A 26,884-nucleotide genomic window follows, 5' to 3' on the forward strand; every position below is an offset into this window, starting at 1 on the left:
CTGGTCCTGACTGAAGATAAGGCAGACACTGAGGAAGACACTTTCTGGGGAGATGGGACTCCTTTGTCAGCAGATTTTGGGTCAAGGACTTCTCCAAACACAGGGCGTTGCTGAACCTTTCTTAGATTGCAAGGCAGCAGATGTTCTACAGCTCAGAGAAGGCGATGGCACCCCAGCCCAGTACTCTTGCCTGGAAAATCCCATGGATGGAGGAGCCTGGTAGGCTGCAGTCCATGAGGTCGCTGAGTGTTGGACACGACTGAACAACTTCACTTTCACTTTTCATTTTGATGCACTGGAGAAGGAAATGGCAACCCACTCCAGTGTTCTTGCCTGGAGAATCCCAGGGACGGGGGAGCCTGGTGGGCTGCCATCTATGGGGTCACACAGAGTCGGACACGACTGAAGTGACTTAGCAGCAGCAGCGGCAGATGTTCTACAACTAGAGATTAATTACTCTTCCCTAATTGTTTACTGATTGGAAGAGGGTAGAGTCAGTCTTAGCTTTTATTCTTGGCCTTTCTTTAACCAGAACTCATCACTGTTTCTCTCATCATTTTTCTCCTATAGTGCCCTCAACAAATATTTAGGGAATGAATGAACCATAGCATGCAGTTAGAGAAAGAAGGTAATACCTGCTGCTGGTAGCAGAGTTGGTGAAGGCAAGGCTGGATTGTCAAATCAGGATTTTTAAATGACCCAAGGCTTTGAAGCCTGGGGTTTAAGTCAGATCTGAACCTGGATTCAGATACTCTGATCCTGCCATCTTGTGAAAAAGTCTTGGTCTTTTAGGGCCTTAACTTTTTTTCATCTGTGGAATGGGATACTACTACCTACTATTAAGGGTTAAAAATAAAAACACAAAATGACATATGGAAAGTGCAGAGGATTTCCCTGGTGGCCCAGTGGAGAGGAATCCGCTTGTCAATGCAGAAGACACAGGTTCGATGCCTGCTCCGGGAAGACCCCACAGGCCACAGAGCAGCTGAGCCCCTGCACCACAACTGCTGAGCCTGCGCTCCAGAGCCCGGGGGTCGCAACTGCCGAAGCCTGTGCGCCCAGAGCTTGTACTCTGCAGCTCTGTACTCTTCTGGTTTGGGAGAAGCCCCCAAACCAGCAGCCCATGCGATGAAGAGTAGCCCCCGCTTGCTGCAACAAGAGAAAGCCTGCACATGGCAACAAAGACCCAGCAGAGCCAAACATAAAGTACAAAGAAGATGCTCAGCAGATGTCCCCACTTAGACCCTTTCCCTGGTCCTGTCCACCAGCAATGAGGAAACATACACGGGGCCTCACCAACAGCTGCGGGTCTCTGTTTCCTCAAGTACAACACGGATGGAGCTGGGCCAGATGTGGTCCTTTCTGTACCAGTGGACGCCTCCGGGGGCCAGACAGGCGGCTGCCCTGCTGGGGAGGGCTGAGGGTGAGCCTGAGAGGCAGCCCTCTCTAACGACTCGGCTGCCATCGGGCTGAGGTGGGCTGCTTCCACCGTGCAGCCCACAGCGCAGCCATGAATGTTTGCAGCCTGCAGGTCAGCAGTTTGAGACTTCTGCACTCAGTTAATTCTGTGCATTTTTGAACAGCACATCAGTGCAGTCACACCAGATGTGGTATCTCTAAGTAGCCCTACTCCCTTCTCCTAATCTTGAGATTCAGCCTCATTGTCTTTACTGTAACTAGCTTTCATTGCTGAACTGTTTCATAAGAATAAGCCAAGATTTATTTTTCCACTCAACAGTTCTGGACATTTGGCTTGTCTGCAGTATGTTGCTACTACATACAGCTACAATGAAACTTTTTAGTACAAGCTAAGTTTCTCAAGGGTAACTTTTTTAAAATGTGAGTTGTGACCCACTGATGAGTTATGAAACAACTTAGTGAGTCAGAACCAGCATTAAAAAAATTTTTTAAGCATCCTCTGTGCTGGAAGCACTGGAGTGGCTTAACCACTGACTGCCAGGGAAGTCTCCCAGCATTTTTAAACAAAGTAACTAGGACAGATACCAGACGCAGCTCACGCTGTAGTGTTGTTTCCTATGTTTGAATGTTGTAACCTGTGTATACTCCACACATCCAAAGTGGTCCTATGGATGGTTCCCCAGCAGCATCTGGTCAGATCCACATCTGTACCAGCGTGCAATCTTAGACTTTTTGGATTTTTTACTTTTTGGCTGCTCTGGGTCTCCTTGCTGGGCAGGGTTTCCTCTCGTTGCGGCGAGCGGGGGCTGCTGCCTAGCTGTGGCACGCAGGCCTCTCGTTGCGGTGGCTTCTCTTGTTGCCGAGCACAGGCTCCAGGGCACACAGGCTTAGTTGCCCAGAGGGATATGGATGTTCCCAGACCAGGGACTGAACCTGTGTCCCCTGCATTGGCAGGTGAACTCTTAACCACTAGACCACCAGGAAAGCCCACCATCTTAAGATTTTTCATTTGTACCAATCTGGTAGGAGTCAGTTTGGTCTTATGTTTCCCTGATTAGCACTGGAGGCAGAGATCTGCTGGCCTCATTAAAAGGATCATTTATTCACTTGGTTGTTCAAACTTGACTGCTGAAGTGAATCCAACTCTGTAACTTGCGAAGACTCCCGTGCGATACCTACACTAGCTCACGAGGACCACTGCAGGCCTTTGAATCCAGTGGACAGAATGCGGTCAGGCTGAGGACAGTGTATGCAAAGGCACGGAGGTGTGGAGTGACCTCCCGGTGAGACAGCCTTAATCACGGCAGTTTTCAAAGTCTACAGCATCTTGTGGCCTATGTTCATGCAGCCATCTTCTGGTTACGGAAGGCCGCCGCAGCACACTGACCACTCCAGGGCGCGTCTGTGTCCCCAGTAGAGATGGGCAGAGCGGCCTGGAGGAGCAGACCGTCGGTCGGTCAGGCTCACTGGCCCACCCGCGCCAGCCTGCAGCACCTGGGATTCAGACTTGAGCCGCAGCAGAATCTGGACCGACTCTGCTGGCTTCAGTCCTCTGGAGTTGCATGCGAAGAGCGAGACCACACAGCTTTCAGAACGCCAAGTGTCTTCTGTACTTTATTATCATCATCGTCTTTGCATCAGGATACATAGCAATGGTAGCAGGTTTCTTTTTAAAGCTTAGTATTAAATATTAAATATCTTTCCCCACTTTACATTTTACATTACTCTGCCAAGAAAAAATTAAAACTCAAGTTATCTGAAGCCTGGACACACTTCCACGATGGGCCGGGCTGTGTAAAAGTCGGTGGCTTTGTTCTTCCTGCCATGTGAGCAGGCCCAGGCCCGAGAAAGATGGGACCAGGTTATAATTGTTTTTGAAAAGTGTGCTACAAAAACGGATGGCCTGTTGTAAGCCAGGTTACAAAGTCAGGACAGGGGTGAGGGAGGGACAGTTTCTTCCAGAAACGGAATTTCTGAAGTCCCAGTCCATCGCTTCTCCCCAGAATGGAGCGAGGAGGGCTCAGAGCTCACCGTGAGCTTCCCAGCCCCGTCTCTGGGGGGGCGGCCGGGGGCAGGGTGGCCGCACCTGCCCCGCCCCTTTCTCAGCGAGGGAATGGAGTTTATTGCCCAGGGAGTGTGAAGTGGGCCGAAGCTTGGTCGATACGGAATTCTCTAAGAGGTTTCTTCTAGAAACAGACAACTCAGACTCTTCCTCTCACTTCAGCAAAGAAGTTATTTTAAAAGCACTTGGGAAGTTCCTCCTGCGCCCTTGGGGGTGGCTCAGAGGAGGGAGTCGTCAGTACAGCCCCCTTCCAGGCCATATCGGAACTCCTGAAGGTTGGAGACCCCGTAGAAGTGGACGAAGGCGGCTGCCACCACCAGGACATGGAAGATCTGATGAGACTGGAACTGCAGGGACGAGAGAGAAGCTTTAGGGCGATGGCAAGGAGACCTGGAGGAAGCAAGAGAAGGCACTCGCCTCTTCTAGTTCCTCCGCAAAATTTTCTGCACCATAAAACCGATACGTTTGTTGTAGGAAAAAAAAACGTGTTAAGTCCTGTCAGGGATTCACCCACCCACACGCACCGGTGTGAGCAGGGACACGCGTCACCCCAGACACCACCTGCCCGTCTCTCTCTGCCTCTGACCCTGACCTCCACCTTCAGGCAGTCTCACCACCACAGCCCTGCGAAGAGTCATTCTTACCCATATGTCGAATTTTCCAGGGAAGAAGCGCTCAGGAATGCGTGCAGCATAGAGGCCGGCTCCGGTGATGTACATCACAGCCATGAGGAAGAACCAGCCCATCTGGCCCACCGTGGTGGCCTTGACGAAGCCCTCCGCGATCGTGAAGTGCATGGTAGGCACGACGCCGCTCAAGCCAAGCCCCAGGAACACCCCTGAGCAGACGGATGGAGCGCGTCAGGCACAGGGACAGCCCTGCTGCCCTGCTCTGATACAAGTTACTTTCTGGTGAACAGCATGTGTTTAGGAAATTTTGCACAAGATGGAGAGCCATCATCAGATGCTTCTTCAACGTCCAGAGTGGGAAGGAGGCTGGGTAAATGCTGACACAGCCATTCCCTCCTATGGAGCACCAAGAACAAACACCTTGTGTTCCTTATTATCTGTTAAGCAGCCTAGGCAACCATGTATGTCAGAACTCTGATGGCTGCCTTGGCTACAAAACCGATGGTGAGCCCTCAGGCGGTTTGCCAGCCAGAGACGAGTAGGACGGGCGTCCCATTAAGAGCACAGAAGACGTAAGGAATAGGAGTCTGACCTCCTGAGGAGACAGACCTAGGTGAGAAGTCATAAGAGAAAGAGCAGATGGCGCCCGCTCCACACCAGGCCCCTGCGCACGGCTGCTGGGCGGGGCTCCACTTCACCTCTGCAGACGCCCTGGGTGAGGCACCATTGGCTGGTACTCAATGAATAGTTAACTCTCTTAAATGAGGGTTAAACCACAGCGATGTTAAGTCTCAAGGGACTGGAAACAGTGGTAATTGACGTGTGGCTGCAGTAAAGCTGGAGCCTGGACAAGACACCAGGAAGGGGCTCCTGCTCACAGCGACCCCATTCCTCAACACAGCTCGTGCTCAAGGTGCTTTCTCTACCAAGCCACGCCTTTAATCCCCTTAGGAAAAGAACTCCAGGTGAGCTGGAGACTGCTCGTACATTTCTTAACTTCCTCAAGCCAGATGTAAGAGTAGTCTTTTCTGCATTTTAATTACTGTCCTTTTAACATTTCACTGAAATAGTATGAAACTTGCAGGGAATTGAGCTTTGAAAATTGCTGTTTTTAAAGTTCTAAACACAGATCAGGGTCTGGGTGGGGGCCCAGGGCTGACCCCTGAGGCTTGAGGTCCAGACACCTACAAGGGCACACCCTGCCTTGCGACCCACCTGCTCTTGTCTGCCGGTGCTTGGGCGTGGCAAACCGGTCCCACTGCGCCACGATGATGGCGGAGATGCCCAGGACGCAGACGATGGAGAGGTAGATGAGCCGCGGCTGTGGGGAGCAGTAGAAGGAGTAGTAGAGCCAGGGCACGAAGCTCCCCATGATCAGCAGGGCGATCCCTGAATAGTCCAGCCTGAAAGAGCCACAGAACGGAACGGCCAGTGGGAGGCGAGCTCAACTGGCCTCAGGTTCGACTGGAGCCCCTCACTCCCCACGTGGTCCGGCCTGGGTCCTGACTCAAACCCCCACACAGACAGGCACTCCTGTTTGGGGCACGTTTGAAGGGCATCCCTTTGCCCTGGCTGTCAACAGCCACACCCCCTCACAGACACTCAGTCAGGAGCTCCATCCATCACAATCCAGCCAGGCCCCAACTTCCATGCAGCAAGGACTGAGTATTCCCCAGTTCTGACAGTTCTAAAGCCAAAACCCTTATAATGGGAGTATTACTAAGGGGGTAGTGTTCTCTTTTAGTTGGCTTTTTAATGATAAAAATGTATTACTTGTTACTGGTGTTATTGAGAAAAACAAAACTCAGCAACACTTCCAAAACCAAAAATAACAACAACAGAAACAAGCAAACAGAAGCCCAGGCTCAGGCTGGGGAGGATGGGCGCCTGGGGCTTCTGATAAGCTTTCCTGGCTGGTGGGTGGGTGCGCCCGCAGGGGGCGGCACCCTGACGGGAAGTGGGCGCGGCCGGGCGCTCCGTGTGGGAGAGCACCGCCAGCCTCTGGACGGCGCTGCGCGGGGACAACGTCTACCCACAGCGGGCTCTGTCTGTGGAGGAGGCTGCGTGAGCATTTTCAGGACAGACTTAAGAGAAAAGCTTCCTGACCCTCTCACACCCACGAAACATCAGGGAATCTTGAGGAGGCACTGCCGTCGCCAGGACCCTGCCAGCACCCGGGTCACAGGGCGTGACAACAGCACGTGGTTCTTCCCCACCGCCATCCTGTGACTCACTTGGAGAAGGTCCGGGAGACTTTCTCTGAATGACAGTAGACAGTGTGGAAGAGCCAGGAGAAGCTGAGGCAGAGCACTGCTCCCAGGAAGAACATCCCGAACACCACCTTCTCCTGGAGGGGGGCCATGAAGTACATGTTTGGCCTCAGCATGGTCAGGATTCCCAGGAAAAGAAACAGCACGAAACCTACAGGAGAGAAAGAAGCAAAGTCCGAGGAAAACGGGAACATGTGACGGTTTAAACCAGCCCTGACGCCACAGGCTGAGCTGCGGGGACCCAGAGACCCAGACAAAATAGGGCGTCTGCTGAAATGCTGACGCTTCGTTTAGACGGTGGATCGCTGACGGGGCGCAGCCACCAGCCCCGGGACAGTTCTGACCACAGAGGATGTCCGTTCCGATGTCTTCTCCCGCTTGCACACCAGTGATGAAGGGCCCTGCGAGCTCCCAGGCAGTGTAAAGACACCGCCAGCTCCCTCATAATCGCAACAACGTCTCCTTCCCATGGACAAAGGCCACACAACTCCTGGGCAAGAAGCAGACGAGCCCGATGTCCCCCAGAGCCCTCACCAAGCAGGTGCGTCCAGATGTTGCCGGTCTCCGTGTGGATGCGGAAGATGCTCTTGAAGCAGGCGCGGAAGGAGGGCATGGGCGGCCGGTGGCCGTGCAGCAGGTAGTCGTTGTCCTTCAGCCAGTCCGGGAGCACGTCGTACGGGATGACCCTCCAGCGGCCCTCCCAGACCTGCAACCACACGCGCTCTAAGCGGGGCTGGGAGCCAGCCTCCCCAAGGCCGCTGCGTGCAGGAGAGCATCCACCGGGTTCCGTAGGGTCCCGGGGAGCGGTGGGGGCCAGCCCGGGGCTGCAGACGCCAGGACAGCAGGAGCGAGGCTGCCCCTGGACCCCCGCATAGTGTCTTTGTTCTTGTGTCAGGAAGCTTATCTGGATGTGCTTAGCTGAGCAGGTCAGAATATGGCAGGACCTCCTCTCAGCCTCTTGGGAAATACACATTTATCGCTCCCCCCACACTCTGGTGGCTGTCATCGTCCCTCCTTGAGCAGCTAAGTTCTCACTGTGTTGAGACTGACTTTTCAGAGCAGGAGTTCTTAACGTAGGACGTAAAGACAACGGACAGTGTCCAGAGAGCTGGTGAGCAAGTTTAGTATCAGAACTTGTGACTCTCACCCGTGGAAATCAGATATTTTCATGTTAGTTTTGCAGATATCAGTTTCTACTCGTCACCACTCAGAAATGACAAGTTCTGATAACACAACTCGTCATGAATGTGTATTCAGTGTGTTGATAAAGGTGCGGTGCTCCCGTCTCAGCCCTGGGCGGGTGAGCCTGCTCCCTCCCCACCGGGACAGGACCTTGTACACGAACTCCTCCATCTTCTCCATGGCGTGGTGGGCCTGCAGGGGCAGTGTGAGCACTCGCACCTCTTCCTCCTCCTCCTGCGGCCCTGGGCAGGCCTGCTCCTCCTCGGCCTGCGGGGAAGGGGAGAGTGGCTGCAGCCCTGGAGGGCCTGGGGACACGCATGTCCAGCGCCCGCGAGCCAGGCCACGCCGCCCACTGCCCGGCCTCTCCTGCACACAGGCCTCGGATCTGCTCTCCAGAAGCAGGATGGTGCCTGAGTTTGCGACATCACAAGCGCTGGGGGAGAGTGCGCCGCAGCGCCTGGGGGAGAGGCCGAGGGAGCTGGCGCTCAAGGCGCAGGGTCAGAAGCCCAGGCCTGCACTCAGGCCCTGGCAGCCCACCTCTGTCTCCAAGACAGTGGCCCTTAGCTTCCCCCAATTTCCCAAACACTTCCTGTACAGACCGCTGAACGAGGAGGAATAAGACAGAGGCTCAGAGATCCGCTAAGACACTCAATCTGATCGGTGCCCTGTGCACCCGCCCTGGGGCCCAGTGTCCAACTGCTGCGGGAGAAGCCGGGCCTCAGAGCCGGCTCCATAGAAGCAGCAGCAGGAGGGTCTGAGAGGGCTCACCTCAGGGGAGACCTCCAGAGCCGAGGCAGGGAGGGCAGTTCCTCCACGGGGCGGATTTTCCTCCTGCGATGCTTCCTCTTAGATCTCATGATAGAGGAACCGCCCCCCACCCCCACCAGATTCATCCTCTGTCCGTCTGGGCACAGAGTCCCTGGTCTCCCTCAGAGTGGGGATGCTACTGGAGTTTTGCTCAGGCAAAACGAAAAGCCCACTTGGTTGTATATGAGGCCCTGCCAGGCGCCTCCAGGCACGGGGCCTTCTCTCCCCCTTCCGCCCCTTGGGGACTCTGAAGAATGAGATAAAGCAGCCAGGTGCAGCCTCCACAGCAGCCTGGGGCAGCACCTGCTCCTCCCACGAGCCTTTCAGCTGGCCGAAGAGGCAGGGATTTTCGATGGTATATGGAGCCTGGCCTGATCTGGGCTGACTGCTTCTGGCCTTCCGTCAGGACAGACAGTCCAGGGTGCTGTGGCTCTGGGGAGACCGACAGGTCTCAGGAGAGGCTGACCAGGGAGATGACTTACTTTGGTTGGGCTGGTGACCGCCCGCTTGCCCTTCTCCTCGAGCAGGGGTCCCAGCTCGGCCAGCTCCACTGTGTCAGCCGCCCTGTTGCTAGCGGGAGCCCCGTTGCCCTGGGCCACCGCGGGTCCCTTGTGAGACGACATCAGGATGGTACCTCGGGGCCCTCCGGCTTCAGCCTGGGGAGAGTGGGGTCTCTTGGCCTCAGGGGCCAGAGAGCTCCCTGTGACGGGGACACTGGAAGCAAACACAGACACGGTGTTGACAGTTTATCCTTCTGACGTCTCATTTCTGAAGTCAATACTGAGAAAGAGACAGCCCCTCACTCATACCCTCTCCAGTCCCAGAGGCCAATTAACTGCATCTCTCCTCCTCTGTACCATCAGCCTTTACTGAGGCTTCACTAACCTTAAAGGCTGAAAACCTAGTTGCTTCAAAAGATTTGTGTGTTTTGCACCAAACTGTCACCCCAGAAAAACAGCTACCCACCCCACATCCCTCCCACAAACACAGAGCCTGTTCAATGAGCCCAGTTTATCCCGGTTCCCAGAGCTGGCCCTGGAAAAGCCTGGCTCCGAGACTGAGCAGCAAAAAGAGGAAGCCGACGCCTGGCTGTAATCACCACGGGCCACCCAGGCTTAGAAATGAACCAACTGCCAACTGAGCTCAGCGGGCTTTACCTACAAACACCCTGAAACGTGCGCGCCGCCTACAAAAGTGGGCCGAGGGTGGGCTGGCGGTCTGGGGGTTACCTTCCTGCACGGTTTACTGTTTCTGTTGGAGGATCACCGCCCAGCTCCGTGAGGAGAGCGCACTGTGCTCACAGCCCTGTCTTGCAGCAGCAGTAACTCACCTGGCCGTGGGAGGCTGAAGACACAAGGCAGCCCACCCTTGCCCTGCCACCAAACTGGCTCAGCACGGGCCTGTCTCAGTGACCACAGTTCATAACCTGGGCCCCACTCCAAAGAGCTTTGGAGCTGAGACGGCACACAGACCCTGAAGGAGGCAGTCTTTAATCAGGCCTCAGAAAGATAAGATGAACATTTAAAGGAGGGAAAAGTGCCCCAAGACTTCCGACTCCCCGCTCCCAACAAAGGAATTTACTGCTCACAGCAGCAGCAGCCAGAATAGTAACATTTTCCTGCACTGGTCACCTGAGCCCTGGGAGCCACCAGGCAATGCAAAGACGGCCAGGTGACACCTGCACGGAGTGAGCTGCCCTCGGGGAGGAAGCAGAGCTCGGGGGCCACCGCTTTCATCAGGGCGGTCAGCGCAGCCTCGCTCCCGACAGGGCGGAGTCTATCTCCAGTGTCCACTGCGCATCCATCTTTGACATGTGTACCTATGCTTTTACCCAAGAGTCATCTCGATTCCTTCTCAGAGATTATGACCGGATCTATGTAGTCAGGTAGGGCAGCCGGCAAATTTCAAAATAGTCATTCCAGGCTCAGCCATCAGCACAGCTGAGAGCTGCAGGCGGCGGAGAGCTAGTTCAGGAGAGCAAATGGCCGTGACTCCGTCCACAGACCCTGCTGTGGTGCCAACATACAGGCAGTGGCTCCTCCACACACGCAGGACTCCGACAGGAAAGATGCCAGCCCACAGCTACAGCCAACGCCTGAGCCCCAGGAGAACAGGAAGCCAGAGGCCCCCAAAACCCTCAAGAGACAGGCGGCCCACGTGAGCAGAAACACTGGGCAATCTCTTTCAATAGGCTGACCACAAAACACATTCCTCAAACTGAAGTACTCCCGAACAACTTTAGGAAGAAACAATTTACACTGCAGTGAAAAGTACAGATAGCTTTGGGAATCCCAGAAAAGTATGAAAAGGGGAATATACTTAGCTAGAATACAGTACTTGAGAGGTGGCCACTAGGGTTAAAAAATAGATATTTTCTTAGGTTCTGGGATGCAGTGCTACACAGATGACTAATTTATACATATCCCTGCTTGTGGTCAGAACCTGTATTTCAGAATAGATGGAAGAATGACGGAGGCAGCATTCCCGCCAGCAAGCATGTGACGCTAGCTAAGGCGTTAGGCGCTTGCGCCTCTGGGCCGCTCTCTGTCCCCCTCCCCAGAGCAGCCAACACACCCCCGGAACACTTAACAAACGCACTTGGTGCCAGCACCCTAAGGCACTTTAAGGTTCTGTGCAAAACCCCACGTCCCATAAGTCGCTGTCCGGAAAGAGCTTGTAATCCGGTGGCATGAGGTCGCCCGCGGCATGCGCAGAACCAGTGATGGCATGACTGCTCCAACAGGACAGCGCAGGGAGAGCCCTGGACGGGGACAGCGCACACCCAGTGCAGGTGAGTGCTGTGGCCTGTCTCGCCAGTGGGAGTGAGAATGTTACACATTTTACGTTGGGCAGTCAGGGCCAGAGAGCAGGCGCAGACTCCACCCTGGCACGCTTCCTAAGTTCCTCACTGGGTCTGACGCTCTCACACCCTCAAGTCCAGCGTCCTCCTAGGAGGACCTCAGTCTTGTGGCAATCTTCAAAGGCTTTCCTCGTTCAGTCGAAACCACCTCCTGTCGCTTCTGAGCCCCTCTGGCTCCCACACCCCACCCCCAGCATTATCTCTAGACCCAGAGTCACTAACTCTGACAGGCACCCGTTAACTCACAAGCCAGGCACCAGTTACAGCTCATCACACAAGACACATCACCACGCCTCAAAGAGCAGACAATGACGCTCAGCGGAGGTCATGTCACCATAGCAGAGTCCACTGTCCAGCGGGGTCTTCTAAGCTAGCAACACAGGGGCAGGAAGGGAGGGAAAGGGGGCAGAGGTCTGGTAAGAAAGTAGAGCAAGTACGGCTGGAACCTGAAAGTCCACTCGGCAGGGTAGGCCTCTCCCAGGCGGCTGGCGGTTGGGACAGGTGAGCCTGTCGGTGTCCGCTGCGCCACGTCAGCACCAGCCGCTGGGGTGTGAGGATGGACTCCGCGAGCACTCAGAGCCAGATGGGCTTCACTTTCCCACGAGCTTTGCTTCTGATTTTTTAATATTTCAAGGGTTTCTTCTTAAACTTTTTTAAAGATGAATTCTGTTTATTTATTTATGGCTGTGCTGGGTGTCTTGCTGCGCGGGCTTTCTCCAGTTGCGACGAGCAGGGGCTGCCCTCTGGTTGCGGGGCGCGGACTCTAGGCTGTGCGGGTTCAGTAGCTGCTGACTGCGGCTGCGGTGCTCCCGGCTCTGGAGCGCAGGCTCAGTAGTTGTGGCGCCCGGGCTTAGCTGCTCCTTGGCGTGAGAGATCTTCTTGAACCCGTGTCTCCTGTGTTGGCAGGTGGATTCTTCACCACTGAGTCACCAGGGTGGCCCTCACAAACTTTCCTATCTTTATATATTTTAGAGGAAACATGTGTCTTCTCAAAATCGCCACACCCAATAAAGCAATTATAACTGGGCCAAACTCCACTGAGTGCATTTTTGATGGGATTTATTTAATTCAAGCTAATAAATCTTTACCACTAAGCTCTCCAGCTGGATAGCCCTGTGACATTAGAGGGTTAGGGCTGTGGAGGCAGGGGCTGCCTGTGCCCCTATAAACAAGACTATCTGGCGCCAAACTTCGGGAAGAACTGATTCTTAGTGGCCAGCCTTTGTTGGTGAGTTTATTTCCCTCATACTTTTGGAGACATTTATTTTGTGCACCAGTTCCCAAGTTTTTCACATTATAGTACACTCCTTCTCAGGAGTCAAAGGCACAGAACTTCTAGAAATTTTTAATCTAGGGTCCCTGGGTCCTTGGAGGTTCCACAAGTTAAGCTCCTTCTTACACCTACCTGGCTCTCACAGTAAAGCAAGACTTGTTCCATCGCGTCTGACTCTCTGCAACCTCATGGACTGTAGCCCTCCAGGCTCCTCTGTCCATGGAATTCTCCAGGCAAGATACTGGAGTGGGTGGCCATTCCCTTCTCCAGGGGATCTTCCTGATCCAGGGATCAAATCCACATCTGCACTGCAGGAGGATTCTTTTTTTTTTCTTTTCAATGATGTATGCAGAGTTTTTTTTGTACAGCACACACATCAAGGACCAGTTTGCTGTTAGATCGCTGCGGATGCAGTCCCAGCAACAGGCAGAAAACCCAATGACCACAGTGCCAGAAGTAAGTGTCCATTCACATTCGGTGAACTTGTCCTCATCAGCAGAAAGACTGAGCCAAGCAACCGTGATTTCTGTGCTGCTGCTGCTGCGTCACTTCAGTCGTGTCTGACTGCGCGACCCACAGACGGCAGCCCACCAGGCTCTGCCAACCCTGGGATTCTCCAGGCTAGAGTACTGGAGTGGGTTGCCATTTCCTTCTCCAAGGAGGATTCTTTACCACTGAGCCACCAGGGAAGCCCAAGACAAGACTAGTCAAAGCACTAAGGACAAAGAACACGGTCACCTTCTCTACTCTGTCAGGGAAGGTGGTTGCACAGCACTGCTGGGGGGAAATGAGTCAAGGCAGAGGCTTCTGTTTGAAAACTACTGAATTGCAACAGTGGAGCCTCAGCTTTCCTATTTAAGTACAAGTGTCACTGACTTAAGAGTCTGCAATGAAAAACCAGAATCTAACTTTCTCTGTAGCTCTTCTCCAGGTAAAGCTATCTCAACAGAAATAGGTCTTTTTTGAATCCCAAACAGACAGGTAAGCTTTCCAAATGCCATAACACAAGGTAAAGTAAACAGGAATGTGAAGGCGCTTCATGCTGCTGCTGCTGCTAAGTCGCTTCAGTCGTGTCCAACTCTGTGCGACCCCATAGACGGCAGCCCACCAGGCTCCCCCGTCCCTGGGATTCTCCAGGCAAGAACACTGGAGTGGGTTGCCATTTCCTTCTCCAGTGCATGAAAGTGAAAAGTGAAGTCGCTCAGTTGTGTCCGACTCTTAGCGACCTCATGGACTGCAGCCTACCAGGCTCCTCCGTCCATGGGATTTTCCAGGCAAGAGTACTGGAGTGGGGTGCCACTGCCTTCTCCGAGGCATTTCATACCAGCCCTTGATTTTAATACCTCGCTTTTAAGTACAGTCAACCATGATATGGTAACTGTATACTGTGAGAGCCCCGATGAAACAGAAGTAAATGAGGTACATGTCTAAAAGCGAATCACTAGGAACCAGTTTGCCTCGAGGGCACTTTCAAGGATCTTTTCAATCTAAGCCAGCTAAAACTTCATACACAGTAACCATGCCCCCAACATTTCTGAGCAGGAAAAGGCAATTAACCTTGAAAATAGAGAAAGGAACACAGTCCAGTGGGCGACATGAGGGACAAATGGACATTAAGGGCAAAACCTAACAACTCTGATGGATACCAGCACCAGAAAACACCCCACCAGTACTGACGAAACTTCTGCATGTAAAGATGACTGCGGTTTTCCCTGGTGGCTCAGGCGGTAAAGAATCCACCTGCAATGCAGGAGACCTGGGTTCAATCCCTGGGTTGGGAAGATCTCCTGGAGAAGGGAAAGGCTACCACTCCAGTATTCTGGCCTGGAGAGTCCCATGGACTGTACAGTCCATAGGGTCGCAAAGAGTCACACACGACTGAGCGACTCTAACTTCACTTAGTTCACCAGTATGATCGCCAGTAGGTGGGGCAGTGTTGCAAGTGTGTCAAACAGTTCCTTTTCGGCTTTACGTGAAAGAAGTCAAGGAAATTTCTGAGGGAAATAAAGAACAGACTTATTGGCCTAGAAAGAAGTGAAAATTTCTTTACCTGTCCACAAATAAGCGTGGCATTGTGGCTACAGAGACAAGGCAAAAAGAGGAGTCTGGCCTCAATTTTAAGAGGCAGCAACAACTTATCTGTTCTTCTAGTACCACTACAAGGCTAAATGCCAGAAAGTGCTGGAGGAATTCACAAGAAAAGCTCAGTTTGAGCTGGAATATCGGGAAAGGTTTTGTGGAAGATTTTAAGAAAGGATTTTGATAGGTAAAGACAGGATCAAAGCATTCCTGAGGGTAGTGCTGTGAACCCAGGGCAGCGAATAATCCACTTTCCACAAGGAAATCTTGGAAAGGCAATGTGAGGCCAGACAAGAAACTGAAAAAAAGTGAAAGTGAAGTCGCTTCAGTTATGTTCAACTCCGTGCAACCCCATAGACAGCAGCCCACCAGGCTCCCCCGTCCCTGGGATTCTCCAGGCAAGAACACTGGAGTGGGTTGCCATTTCCTTCTCCAGGGGATCTTCCTGACCCAGGGATCGAACACAGGTCTCCTGCATTGCAGGCAGATGCTTTAACCTCTGAGCCACCTGGGAAGCCCAAGAAGAAACTGAAGACGGTCTAAAAGCTAAAATCCGCCGTGCACTTTACCCATTAGCAGCGGGAGCCCAGTGGGAGGGTGCGCCCTTGTCTGAGTTCTCCACCTGCACGCAAAGCAGTTGCTTACAATCTCTGTTTATCCCCTGGGCATCGGATAGTTTCTTGGCCCCTGAGAACAGAATGCTTTCAGATTCTACTCAACAATTAGGTACAGTTTCGTGGAGACCTGCCCTAAGATGGCTGCTTACAGGCAACACAACAGTCCTTAAGACTGATGCCCCAAGTACACGGAAGTTACTCCTGGGGTGAAGAAATTCCAGGGCTGCAATCCGTGTGTCAGCGCCCCGCCTGAATCCCAGCACTGCGTGGACACTTCCAAACAGCAGCAGCAGCAGCTGTGCCACAGGAGGTGATGCAAGCCTACCTCTCGGTAAACAGCCGTAAACAGACCCCAGAGCCCCTTCACTTCAGAGAGAACCAGTCAGTCCAGTGCTCGCTTGATTCAAGCGGGAGCCTATACATCCTTCCCCTGCTGTGTCTTCTCCCTCCGTGGGGGAAACGCCAGGTTAACCTAGCAAAGCACTCTGCAGGCCTCCTGTTGCTCCTCTGACACCTGAAGCTCCCTAAATGAAATTCGCCTTGTCCGTTTCCCACTCGCCTGCGTAGCGCCGGAAACCGAGGGGAAACGTATCTTCCATTAAAAACTGAAGGCTTGACCAAAAACCTCAAACATAGGATGGCACCTATGAGAGATTTCTGAGGGAATGAAATTTCCTTTTTCCCCAAAGTACTTTAGATTTCGCTCACATTGCAGCATTTAGGGCCACCTTACACACAGGCCAACCGTCCACCAGCCTCCCCTTCCCCGCCGCCAAGGTGGGGGCACTGTCACGGTCTAGTAACCGCGGGGCTCCTCGGGCTACCGAACGCGGGGGCTCCCAGCCCCTCGGCGCTCGCCACGCGCGGTCCTGGGACCAGGCTCAGCTCCGGCCTGGCGGGCCCGAGCCGGAGCCTGAAGCCCGACGTCTCGCCCTGGCGACTGGGGGGGCACGGCCGCCACCGCGGCTGTTGACAGCGGGGGACGCGACTCGCACGGGAGGGGCCGGGAACGTGGACAGCTGACGCGCTGAGGCCGGAGGAGCGGCTGGCCCCGAGCAGGGGTCCGGGGGCCCTGGGGACGTCCGGGCGGTCCAGCCCTACGGCAGCTGCCTCAGGCCCGCGCCGAGACTCCGGTGGGGAGCCCGCCCTCCGGCCGATCCCCGCCCTCCGGCCTGCTCGCCATCGAGCCCAGGGGAACTTACGGCAGGCGGAGGGCTGTGCTGGGGGCCGCGGCGCCGGCGCTACATCCCGCGTCGCTGGAGACGGCCTGCGGCCGAGCGGCCCGGATTTTCTGCGCCCTCCCGGGGCCGGAAGGGGCGCGCAACCGCAGGGCGTCACCTCCGCGAGAGCGTCACGTCCTCTCAGACGCGCGGCTCCCGGCTCTCGCGAAGCCCAATCACAGGCCGGCCCCTTGGTCCCGCCCCCAGACGGCCCCGCCCCTCCACCTGACCCCGCCCTCTACAGCCCGGTGATCTTTGTTGTTGTTCAGCCGCTAAATCGTGTCTCACCCTGCGACCCCATGGACTGCAGCACCCCCAGACTCCTCTGTCCGGCAATCTTTCCGCAGTCCGGACCACAAGCCCGCCCCCTCGGCCCCGCCTTCCCCTTGTGGGCCCCGCCCCTCCTGGCGGCCCCGCCCCTTCGCGGCAAGACGGCGCCTCACGTCCCAATCGCAGGTCCTCTCCCCTCGGCCCCGCCTCCCGAGCACGGGCCCTGCGCCCTCGCTCTGCTCCAATCGTAAACCTTCCCTCGCAAAGCCTAGCTGGAACCACACTCCACAAGTTGCTAACCTGTGCTCCCGTTGAGGAAGGAATTTCTGGGAATTAGACTGAGCCCTGCGAAGCCATGCTGAATTTCCTATCCCGCACCTGTCCTCTAGGCTGGGCACTTCTTAATCCCTCTTCTTCAACCTCATGGCCCCTCCTTCCTTTCTGCAAATATTTACTGAGGGCCCCACGCGTGTGAGGCACGAGGCCAGCAGGTTCCTGGTCAGGAATAGCGGCGCGGCATTGGCTGGACTTTCTTGCGGACTCCCTGCTCTGGCCCGGGCTCCGGCTGAGGCTGGATGGGGACCATAGGGTGCTGCAGCCGCCATCTGGGGGCGTGACACCTCATTTGTCACAAGGCTGGTAAGTGATCAGTCTATTGAAGATACAGAGACAGGGTGGTTTATTATAATCCTGATCCTTTAGGGTCTTTTCCAATGAGAAGAGCCGACTCAATGGACGTGAGTTTGAGCAAGCAGTGGGAGTTGGTGATGGACAGGGAAGCCTGGCGTGCTTCAGTCCATGGGATAGCAAAGAGTTGGACACGACTGAGCGACTGAACTGAACGGATGCTTCAGGGCAGTGGGAATAATTCTCCAGGTGCTGGTTAAAACTGTAGGCTCTGGAATCACATAGACCCAGGCTTCCATCGCTGGCCTTTGACCTTGAGCACATTTTTGAACCCTCCATGATAAGTACCTCGTCTGAAAAATAGGAATAAAACACTGCTGTCTCGTAGGCTCTTTGTCAGGATTGAGATAATTTATGCAGGTTTTTGGCTTGATGCTTGTTAAATCATAAATGCTTCACAAATCTTAGCTATCATATGCTGCCCACTGTATAAAACCCTCAGAAATGGGTGCTGTCCACAGGAGTTTGCTCTCAGCTTGGCATTAAAGGCTCTCACCCGCTCTCAGGCCTCACCTGCCTCCACTTGCCCTCTGGCATTTGGGCCTCAATGAACTTGCCGAGTTCTCCAACATGAACTTCTCTTCTGTCCTTCAGGCTTTTGTACACCCCGATCCTTCTGTTGGATCACCCACCCTGTCATTCTCCTTCAAAAGATCCAAGCAACTTACAATGCCCAGTTCTGGTTTTGGCTTTGGACCAAGACAATCCTAGGCTCATACTCAGGCTCTGCCAGCCGCTGACCAGCTATGTGACTTCCTACATATCCTGAATCCCAGACTCAGGATTATCATAAGGATTCAATTATACCATGATCATGATCAAATCCCTTACAATTATACAGTGGAAGTGACAAATAGATTAAAGTGATTAGATCTGATAGAGTGCCTGAAAAACTATGGACAGAGGTTAGTGACATTGTACAGGAGGCAGTGATCAGGACAATCCCCAAGAAAAAGAAATGCAAAAAGGCAAAATGGTTGTCTGAGGAGGCCTTACAAATAGCTGAGAAAAGGAGAGAAGCGAAAGCAAAGGAGAAAGGAAAGATATGCCCATTTGAATGCACAGTTCCAAAGAATAGGAAGGAGAGATAAAAATGCCTTCCTCAGTGATCAGTGCAAAGAAATAGAGGAAAACAACAGAATGGGAAAGACTAGAGATCTCTTCAAGAAAATTAGAGATACCAAGGGAACATTTCATGCAAAGATGGGCACAATAAAGGACAGAAATGGTATGGACCTAACAGAAGCTGAAGATATTAAGAGGTGGCAAGAATACACAGAAGAACTATACAAAAAAGATCTTCAAGACCCAGATAATCACTATGGTGTGATTACTCACCTAGAGCCAGACATCCTGGAATGTGAAGTCAAGTGGGCCTTAGGAAGCAGCACTACAAAGCTAGTGGAAGTGATGGAATTCCAGTTGAGCTATTTCAAATCCTGAAAGATGATGCCGTGAAAGTTCTATACTCCATATGCCAGCAAATTTGGAAAACTCAGCAGTGGCCACAGGACTGGAAAAGGTCAGTTTTCATTCCAATCCCAAAGAAAGGCAATGCCAAATAATGATCAAACTACTGCACAGTTGCACTCATCTCACACGCTAGTAAAGTAATGCTCACAATTCTCCAAGCCAGCCTTCATCAGTATGTGAACCGTGAACTTCCAGATGTTCAGGCTGGATTTAGAAAAGGCAGAGGAACCAGAGATCAAATTACCAACATCTGTTGGATCATCGAAAAAGCAAGAGAGTTCCAGAAAAACATCTATTTCTGCTTTATTGACTACGCCAAAGCCTTTGACTGTGTGGATCACAACAAACTGTGGAAAATTCTTCAAGAGATGGGAATACCAGACCACCTGACCTGCCTCCTGAGAAATCTGCATGCATGTCAAGAAGCAACAGTTAGAACTGGACATGGAACAACAGACTGGTTCCAAATAGGAAAAGGAGTATGTCAAGGCTGTGTATTGTCACTCTGCTTATTTAACTTATATGCAGAGTACATCATGAGAAACGCTGGACTGGAAGAAACACAAGCTGGAATCAAGATTGCTGGGAGAAATATCAATAACCTCTGATATGCAGATGATACCATCCTTATGGCAGAAAGTGAAGAACTAAAGAGCCTCTTGATGAAAGTGAAAGAGGAGAGTGAAAAAGTTGGCTTAAAACTCAACAATCAGAAAACTAAGATCATGGCATCTGGTCCCATCACTTCATGGCAAATAGATGGGAAAACAGTGACAGACTTTATATTTTGGGGCTCCAAAATCACTGCAGATGGTGACTGCAGCCTTGAAATTAAAAGGCTCTTGCTCCTTGGGAGAAAAGTTATGACCAACCTAGACAGCGCATTAAAAAGCAGAGACATTAATTTGTCAACAAATGTCCATCTAGTCAAGGCTGTGGTTTTTCCAGTAGTCATGTATGGATGTGAGAGTTGAACTATAAAGAAAGCTGAGTGCTGAAGAATTGATGCTTTTGAACTGTGGTGTTGGAGAAGACTCTTGAGAGTCCCTTGGACTACAAGATCAAACCAGTCCATCCTAAAGGAAATCAGTCCTGAATATTCACTGGATGGACTGATGCTGAAGCTGAAACTCTAATACTTTGGCCACCTGATGCAAAGAACTGACTCATTTGGAAAGACCCTGATGCTGGGAAAGATTGAAGCGGGAGAAGGGGATGACAGAGGATGAGATGGTTGATGGCATCATTGCCTCAATGGACATGAGTTTGAGTAAACTCTGGGAATTGGTGATGGACAGGGAGGCCTGGTGTGCTGTAGTCCATGGGGTCACAAAGTGTCAGACACGACTGAGAGACTGACCTGAACATTTAGCATGACGCCTGCAATATGGCTGTTAACTAAAAAATGTTCTTCTCTTCCTCTCAGACTCTTTTAAAAACTCTTACCATCTGCACCTTGTATCTGTTCCATAGTGTTCACCGTGTTGTAGTTATTTATCATTGTCCTACTCTAGACTATGAGTTGTTTGGGGTCTAAGAACAGCGAATCCTCAGGACTTAGCACAGGGCTTGGTACATGGAAGTCCTTAATGTTTGTATATTGAGTGCATAAGACAGAAACCCGTGCAAGACAAGGAATGAGCTTCTGTGTAGAGAATTCTCTTTGCTGGGGTGTTTCACTCTCTGAGCCCAACAATCCTAAGCAAGATTTTCCTCTTTGGTGGTTAGGTGTCCAAGTGCTCACAGAGCCTGGTACATACACATGCCAGCTGATCAAGACATGCCAGAAGGGACACCAGGAGCAATTCAGTACTGGCTCTACCCTGGGGGGGCCCACAGCCATCCTTTCTGGGGCCCCAGAAGTCAGACACAGTTCCATGCAGAAAAACAATGCCAACCTGCCTCCTGATGCATTGTTCTGTGCCAGTGTGACTAACAGAGGATCTGAAGAGGGAGGGACCCTGCTGTGATGCTGAGAGGGAGTGGAGTGGGCCCGGCTGCTGGAACAGGAAAAGGGTGGTCAGGACAGATGGGCCCAGGGAACTCTGTCCAGGCACCAACCAGTCTGGCCAGGGCTGGTGAGGTCAGGTTACTTTTTAAAGGACCAAGGCTTCTCTTCCAAATAGAAAGACAATACTTTGACTTATTTGCCAGGCACCCTGAAGGACAAATGCAGTGAAGGGCCAAGAGAAGGCAGGAGAGCAGGAGCAGCCAAACCCGGGACCACTGTGAGGAAACCTGGGCTCCAAAAGCTTCCCTCTCACTTATATTCTCCTTCATCCTCCTGAGGCGTCTCCAGGGAGACCCTGCACTTCTGGCTTTGCTGAGACAGCTGCTGAGAGGAGTGTGGACTTTGGGGACAGCTCACATTTCAGCCAGGGCACAACCACTCCGAGATTCAGTAGAAGACGTGAAGAAAATTCTATGCTGGGAAACACTTCCTCCTCACATTCTCAGCATGAAAAGCCTTGGAAACAAGGACCCCAGACACAATGGCCTCTTAGATGAACCCCAGGGCTTGAGCCCCGTTTATTCGCATAACCCAGAGGTTTCTGCAGCAGTAGCAGTCTCAGACCAGGGGCAGCCCCTCCCTCCAGCCTCGGCAGGTCCAGAGCAAGACAGACACCAAGCACAGTTCAGATTCCTTTCTCTGAGGCTGAGGAGACCATCTCCTCCACTCCCTTGTCCCTAAAAGATAAGGTCTGTAAGTCTGTACCCCCACCCCGATACACAGTCTGCTACGGGTTAAGCACCAAATATTAAATGAAACCCATTAAACAGGGTTCTTTCACCACAGACACAAAGAAGACTGTGATGCAATCAAGGAACTAGCCAGTCTTGGAACAAGCGTGCAAGCTCCCTTTTTTCTGACTCATGGGAGAGTCTGCTCCAGGAGCCTGACCTGCATGTCATCCCAGGGAGACTGGGGGCCTTCCAGGGGAAGACTCTGCCTTGGCCCTCTTCCATGGCTATAAGGATGTTGTTCCTGCAGGGACCATCCAGACCTGAGCTCTGAGTAAGGCAAATAGGCTGATACTGTCGGGAAGGGCGTCTAGGGCTTATGGCCTTTGGGTGCTGACTGGGGGTCGAGGGCAGCCACAGGGCCAGGGGAGTGCGGGCAGGCTCAGTAGGTGAAGCGCATCTTTGGCGAGTAGCCCAGTTTGTCCAGGCTGGGGTGGCAGGCCAGCTGCACCATCGGGGGTGGCCCGCAGAGCAGCAGCAGCACGTCTTCCCCGGGAGCAGGTAGGTGCTCCCGGATCATGTCCGCAGAGACGAAGCCCTTGCTGTAGGCCCAACCTGCACGGGGAGAGGAGAGCACCACCTTCCAGAGCCGTGGTGGCCGCAGGGGGCAGCGTGGGCAGGGGAGGGTGCTCCGGCTGGACTCCTCAGAAGGCCTCCAGGTGCAGCAGCACCAAATGGTCAGCGGGACAGCCAGCCTTGTCAGCCCCGTTCAACAGGAACAGCAGGGAAGGGTCCAGGGGAGCACTGTGTCCGTGCACTCGGAGGCTGGCAGCATCAGGGGGTTTCACTGAGACCAGAACCCACGGCAGGGGGAACCCTGATCTAGACATCCAGCAGTGGGAAGGTACCTTCTGGGGGGTGATCCAGGGTGAACCAGAGCTTAAAGCGGCCGGGGTGTCGGGCCTGCAGCTCCTCCAAGTCCTCTCGTAAGATGATGTCCTTTTCAGTCTGAAATGAAGAGGAGAAACAGTCTTTAGGAACCTTCTCAGATTCCGAAACATAAAAAATTCTCTGCTATAACAACTTTCTGACCAGGAAAGAAAAAGCAAGCAGAAGTTCAAGGGTATAAGCAAGGCTTTGAGGGAGTTAGGATGAAGGGAAGGCGAGGGAAGGAGCCTTTATTGACACAATAAAAGGAATGAAGATGGACTGTGTAACAGGAAACTCAAGGAGCCAGTCTCTACACTCTGCAAATGTTTCCTCTTTCTCTTTTCTCAGGGGAGGAATCTGGCTCAATGCTCTGTCCTGCTTACTGTAGGGAGGACCCTCTACTGCACCAGGGCCCTGGGCAGAGGCTGGGCCAGTGTACCCATTGGGACCACCCACCCCACACAGTAACCATGAAATCCCAGGACTGAGAAAAGCGAAGCAACCTGGTTGGCAAACAGCAGAAAGCACTGGGTGGGATCTTCTGGGTCTTTCAGGATGGCCCGGATCAGCTGCAGCATTGGAGTGATTCCTGCACACAGACGCCCCACAGTGAGACGCGAGGCCCACTTCCCATCCCTGCCTGTGAGCTGCCCGACTCGATCAGCTTAATTCTACTCAGCCCTTAACTCTGCTTTCCTTCATGTCCTAATTTCTGTGCTTCTCCTGTGACTTCACAGCACCGACATTTCTGGACAGATGTGCCCTTTATCCCAGACTCACTAAATTTCCTATCTGGTAGGTGACTTGGGATCAGGTGCTTAGTGTTCACATAAGTTCATGTTGTTGAAAAAAATACTCAAAGTGAAAGTCGCTCAGTCATGTCCCATTCTTTTCGACCTAATGGGCTATAGTCCACGGAATTCTCCAGGCCAGAATACTGGAGTGGGTAGCCTTTCCCTTCTCCAAGGAGATCTTCCCAACCCAGGGATTGAACCCAGGTCTCCCGCATTGCAGGCGGATTCTTTACCAGCTGAGCCACAAGGGAAGCCCTCATGTTGTTGAAATCCTTCTAAAGAACCAATCCAGGAATCCCCTGAAGTCCACTGGAGGGTAGGGCTTGTGATATCCCAGATGACTTTAAGCACCTACTGACTCCGTGATGAGGGTCCTAGAGCCCTGGACTTGCAGGTTAAGTACCTGAGCTTTGGAGCTGGGCAGAGCTGCTCACTGACCCTGCCTCCAGCCACGCAGACAGCATTCAACCTCTCTGAACCTCCGTTTTGTCATCCCTAAAAAGGGAAGGCTCATACCTACGTCACAGATACATATAAAGAGCCCAGCACAGTGTCTGACACAGGCAAATGTCCAATGCTAGTTTTCCTTCTCTCCACTGTCCTATTCCTAGCTGCTTCTTTGTTCTTACCCAAAATTTATTAGATTCATTCAATTTGAGGTCTTGGGAGAGCCCACCTGATCTTTCTCTCATACTGTGAGTTAAAAATAAATTTTCGGGGGGCTTCTACCTGATTGTGATTTTGTTTTGCAGCACCCGGGGAGCTCTAGGCATTGCTGGGGACCCCCCAGTTTGGCCATGATTACCAAATCTTCTGAGGGGCACCCGGAGCTGTCACAGCCACGGTCACAATGGAGGGAGGGAGGGGGCAGCCCTGGGGCCAGCACCTGTGCCTCCGGCAATCATTCCCAGGTTCCTGGCCACGCGCGCTTCTGGTGGAGCCTTTTTGTTGGGCTGGATGTTAAACTTCCCTGAGAGGTTGAGTGAAGAGATGCGAGAAAGAACAAAGTCAATTCAGCGAAGTAAGAAAACAAATGCAGAGTCGAAAACACGGCCCAGGCCAGCTCAGCAGCTGCTGTGGAACCCGATCCTGGGGCGGGGGTGCTGGGCCAGCCCTGACAACGAGGTGCTTGCGGGACAATCAGGCCAGGCCTGTCTGTCCCACATGATGAGCAACAGTGAGTCATTAGCTGCCTCCTGCAGAGGGTCACTCCCTGCGAGGGCGACAGGCACGGGGCCAGGTGTGACTCTACCTCCCCAGTGGCCCAGAGCAGCGCCCAGGCTGCCTAATGCACCCGCTGTTCCCATGGGAAGGGCGAATGCCGTTGTCATCCCTGGCTCTCTGCAGCTTGGCCTGGGGTGAGTCTCTGAGGCAGAGCGGGAGCTGCGCGCGCCTGTCAGTCATCCCCACGGCTGTCATGGCTGTTGAACTGTGTGGATGCGGAACTGATATAGGGCCACGGGGCTGCGGAAGATGCCTTTGTCTAACACCAGGGCTGTGTTCACAGGCGGGGCAGGCAGGCCTCACCCATGTGCACGCACACACAGAGCCACACTCCGCAGAGAGGTCCGCAGGCACCAGAGTCGTGGGGGTGGGCCGTTACCTTTTCCGGCATAAGTAAGCAGCCCGCTTGGCCCCCGAAACTCCACCACATCCCCAATCTTCAGGCTATCCAGGTACTGAGACATCTTCCCTCCCTCAGGGAATTTGGGGTGCACACCCTTCAGATAGACCTGATAAGACAGAACGGAAAGAACTTTATTTGAATGTCCCTGGCTTCTGAGTCCCCCGGTGACAGAACCTTCCTGAAGCTGGGCAGGGATGACACCAGGGCTCTGTCTTCACGTTCACAAAGGACATGCACCGCCTCCTATCCAACACATCTTGGAAGTTTCTACAAAGCTCAGAGGGAGGAGGACAAGGGCCCCGGGGGCTCCTTCTGACCCTCTTACCTTGATGACAAGATCCACGTAGCCCTGGTCCTCATCGCTGGTGACGGGAGTGTACGGCCTGATGACCAGGCTGCCATCGATCCGGGCAGAGAGGTAGACATGTTTGCCTGGGGACCACGTGCAGAGCTACATGTGGACCGGCTGCACTCGGGCTGCCTTTCAAAACACTCTGGGAGGTCTGAGACGAGAAAAGCGTCTTGCTCCCTACTGGGGTCCCCGTGAGCTACCAGGCAGGGAGGACTCAACCCTTTGAGGCCCTAGCTGGACCCTTCAAAAGCTGCCCTCTGCAGAAACTCTTATCAGCGACTGCCAGGACCTTAGTGGAGAGCTGAGGGTCTGGGCAATGGGGAGAAGGGCAGAGTTTTCTCAGGAGCAGTATTTGCTCAAATCCTGCAGGAAGGAGGGGGGAGTGTTGAGTGCTGAAGATGTCTGGGGGCACCGAAGCCACGCCCAGAGTGGCCCAGGGCACCTCACAGCCTGGTGGGGAAAGGGGGACACAGTGCAAAGGCACCGGAAGGCAGGAGTGTGGTGCAGGAGACCCCAGGAGGGGAGCCACCCTGTCAAGACACCAGGGAAAGGAGCCCACGCCACCCTTCTTACCCACAGGCAGCCCCAGAACGTGGTGAGCCGTCGGCAGGGCAAAGCGGAACCTCTTGGTGTTGTGGTTCACGGTCTGGAGGACAGATGACAAGCGTCTCACCAGGCAGGTCTGATGCGGCCAAGGCTCCCGAGCACCCCAGCCACAGTCTAGTGGAGCTCCGGCCCCGCCCCTACTCCACAACTCACCGTCTTGTCTAGCAGTCGCAGCTGGTACTTCTCATTGGGGTCCAGGAGCGTGACCGGCGGCCGGCGGGACCTCCGCACCAGGTAGGCGCCCAGAGCCACGCCGAGCAGCGTCAGCAGCCCCACGCCCAGGGAGGCCAGCAGGACCGGGCTCTGCAGGCAGAGGGGGCAGTGACCGCCGCGCTGGGGAAGAGCTCAGGGAGCCCCGGCGACCTGCGCCCCAGGAGGGCTAGCCCGGACTCCGGCCCAGGGGCCAGCCGAGGCCCGGGGGCAGCCTGGGTGGGGCCCCCAACCCAAGCGTGCGGCCCCGGGACCCCGGCATCCGGGGAGGACGTGAAGCCCTACTGGGCGGGGCCGGCGGCGACTATCTGTTTTTGTAAATAAACAACCTGAGTGCCGGGTCCCAGAGGGGGCGGAGTCCCCCGGCGCGGGGTACGGAGCAAGGGTCTTACCGGCTGCAGCCCCATGACGAGAACCGCGGAGCCCGCCGCGCAGCCGGCCGCCGGATCCCACAATGCGCCGCGGGGAGGGAGGGGGCGGTGTGGGCGGGGGCCCGAGGGGGCGGGGCCTGGATGGGTGGGGTCTGGGGCGGGGCCGATGGGCGGGGGCACCCGGCGCCCCACCCCTTTCCCCCAGACCCCCCCCCCCCCCCCGAGCCCCACCCCGAGGGGCTGCCGCTCCAGCCCCTCCTCCCCAGCCTTCGGTCAGTGGCGGCTTGGACCGCTCTGGCTCCAACAGGCAGAGTCCTGTCAAACGTAGACACACACCCCGCGGGAGCTGGAAATCTCAAGCGTGCAGATGCTCAGCGAGAGACCGGCTCAGTAGAGCTGGAGGGCCTGCCAGTAACTAACGGTTGTGTAGTCACCTTGGTTTCTCAACAGGCAGAATTTCAACC

At 54.0% G+C, this 26,884-nt stretch overlaps 2 protein-coding genes across 4 annotated transcripts; both read right to left on the reverse strand.

The window, feature by feature from the left end:
• Positions 1 to 3,005: 3,005 nt before the first annotated feature.
• ADIPOR1 (adiponectin receptor 1) lies at positions 3,006 to 16,526 on the reverse strand. Its single transcript, XM_086343089.1, has 8 exons — positions 16,401 to 16,526; positions 8,852 to 9,083; positions 7,713 to 7,829; positions 6,915 to 7,086; positions 6,345 to 6,531; positions 5,326 to 5,513; positions 4,126 to 4,319; positions 3,006 to 3,828 (listed from the first exon to the last, which is right to left on the reverse strand). The coding sequence occupies exons 2-8, from the start codon at positions 8,990 to 8,992 to the stop codon at positions 3,700 to 3,702; spliced, it is 1,128 nt and encodes a 375-aa protein (XP_086199215.1). The 5' UTR covers positions 8,993 to 9,083; positions 16,401 to 16,526; the 3' UTR covers positions 3,006 to 3,699.
• Positions 16,527 to 16,937: 411 nt separating this feature from the next.
• CYB5R1 (cytochrome b5 reductase 1) lies at positions 16,938 to 26,512 on the reverse strand. Of its 3 annotated transcripts, none has more exons than XM_086343090.1 (9): positions 26,442 to 26,512; positions 25,993 to 26,142; positions 25,807 to 25,879; positions 25,207 to 25,313; positions 24,858 to 24,987; positions 24,141 to 24,224; positions 22,964 to 23,049; positions 22,439 to 22,538; positions 16,938 to 17,668 (listed from the first exon to the last, which is right to left on the reverse strand). In XM_086343090.1, the coding sequence occupies exons 1-9, from the start codon at positions 26,454 to 26,456 to the stop codon at positions 17,310 to 17,312; spliced, it is 1,104 nt and encodes a 367-aa protein (XP_086199216.1). In that variant the 5' UTR covers positions 26,457 to 26,512; the 3' UTR covers positions 16,938 to 17,309. The 3 variants fall into 3 exon arrangements, with proteins under 3 accessions (XP_086199216.1, XP_086199217.1, XP_086199218.1); XM_086343091.1 differs by lacking the exon at positions 16,938 to 17,668 and adding an exon at positions 21,349 to 22,145; XM_086343092.1 differs by lacking the exon at positions 16,938 to 17,668 and adding an exon at positions 21,349 to 22,355.
• Between the last annotated feature and the right edge of the window lie 372 nt (positions 26,513 to 26,884).

The sequence above is a fragment of the Bos grunniens genome, chromosome 16 (genome assembly GCF_055505025.1).
Source record: "Bos grunniens cultivar Pamir isolate PY7600 chromosome 16, Bosgru_T2T1.0, whole genome shotgun sequence".
Classification (NCBI taxonomy): domain Eukaryota; kingdom Metazoa; phylum Chordata; class Mammalia; order Artiodactyla; family Bovidae; genus Bos; species Bos grunniens.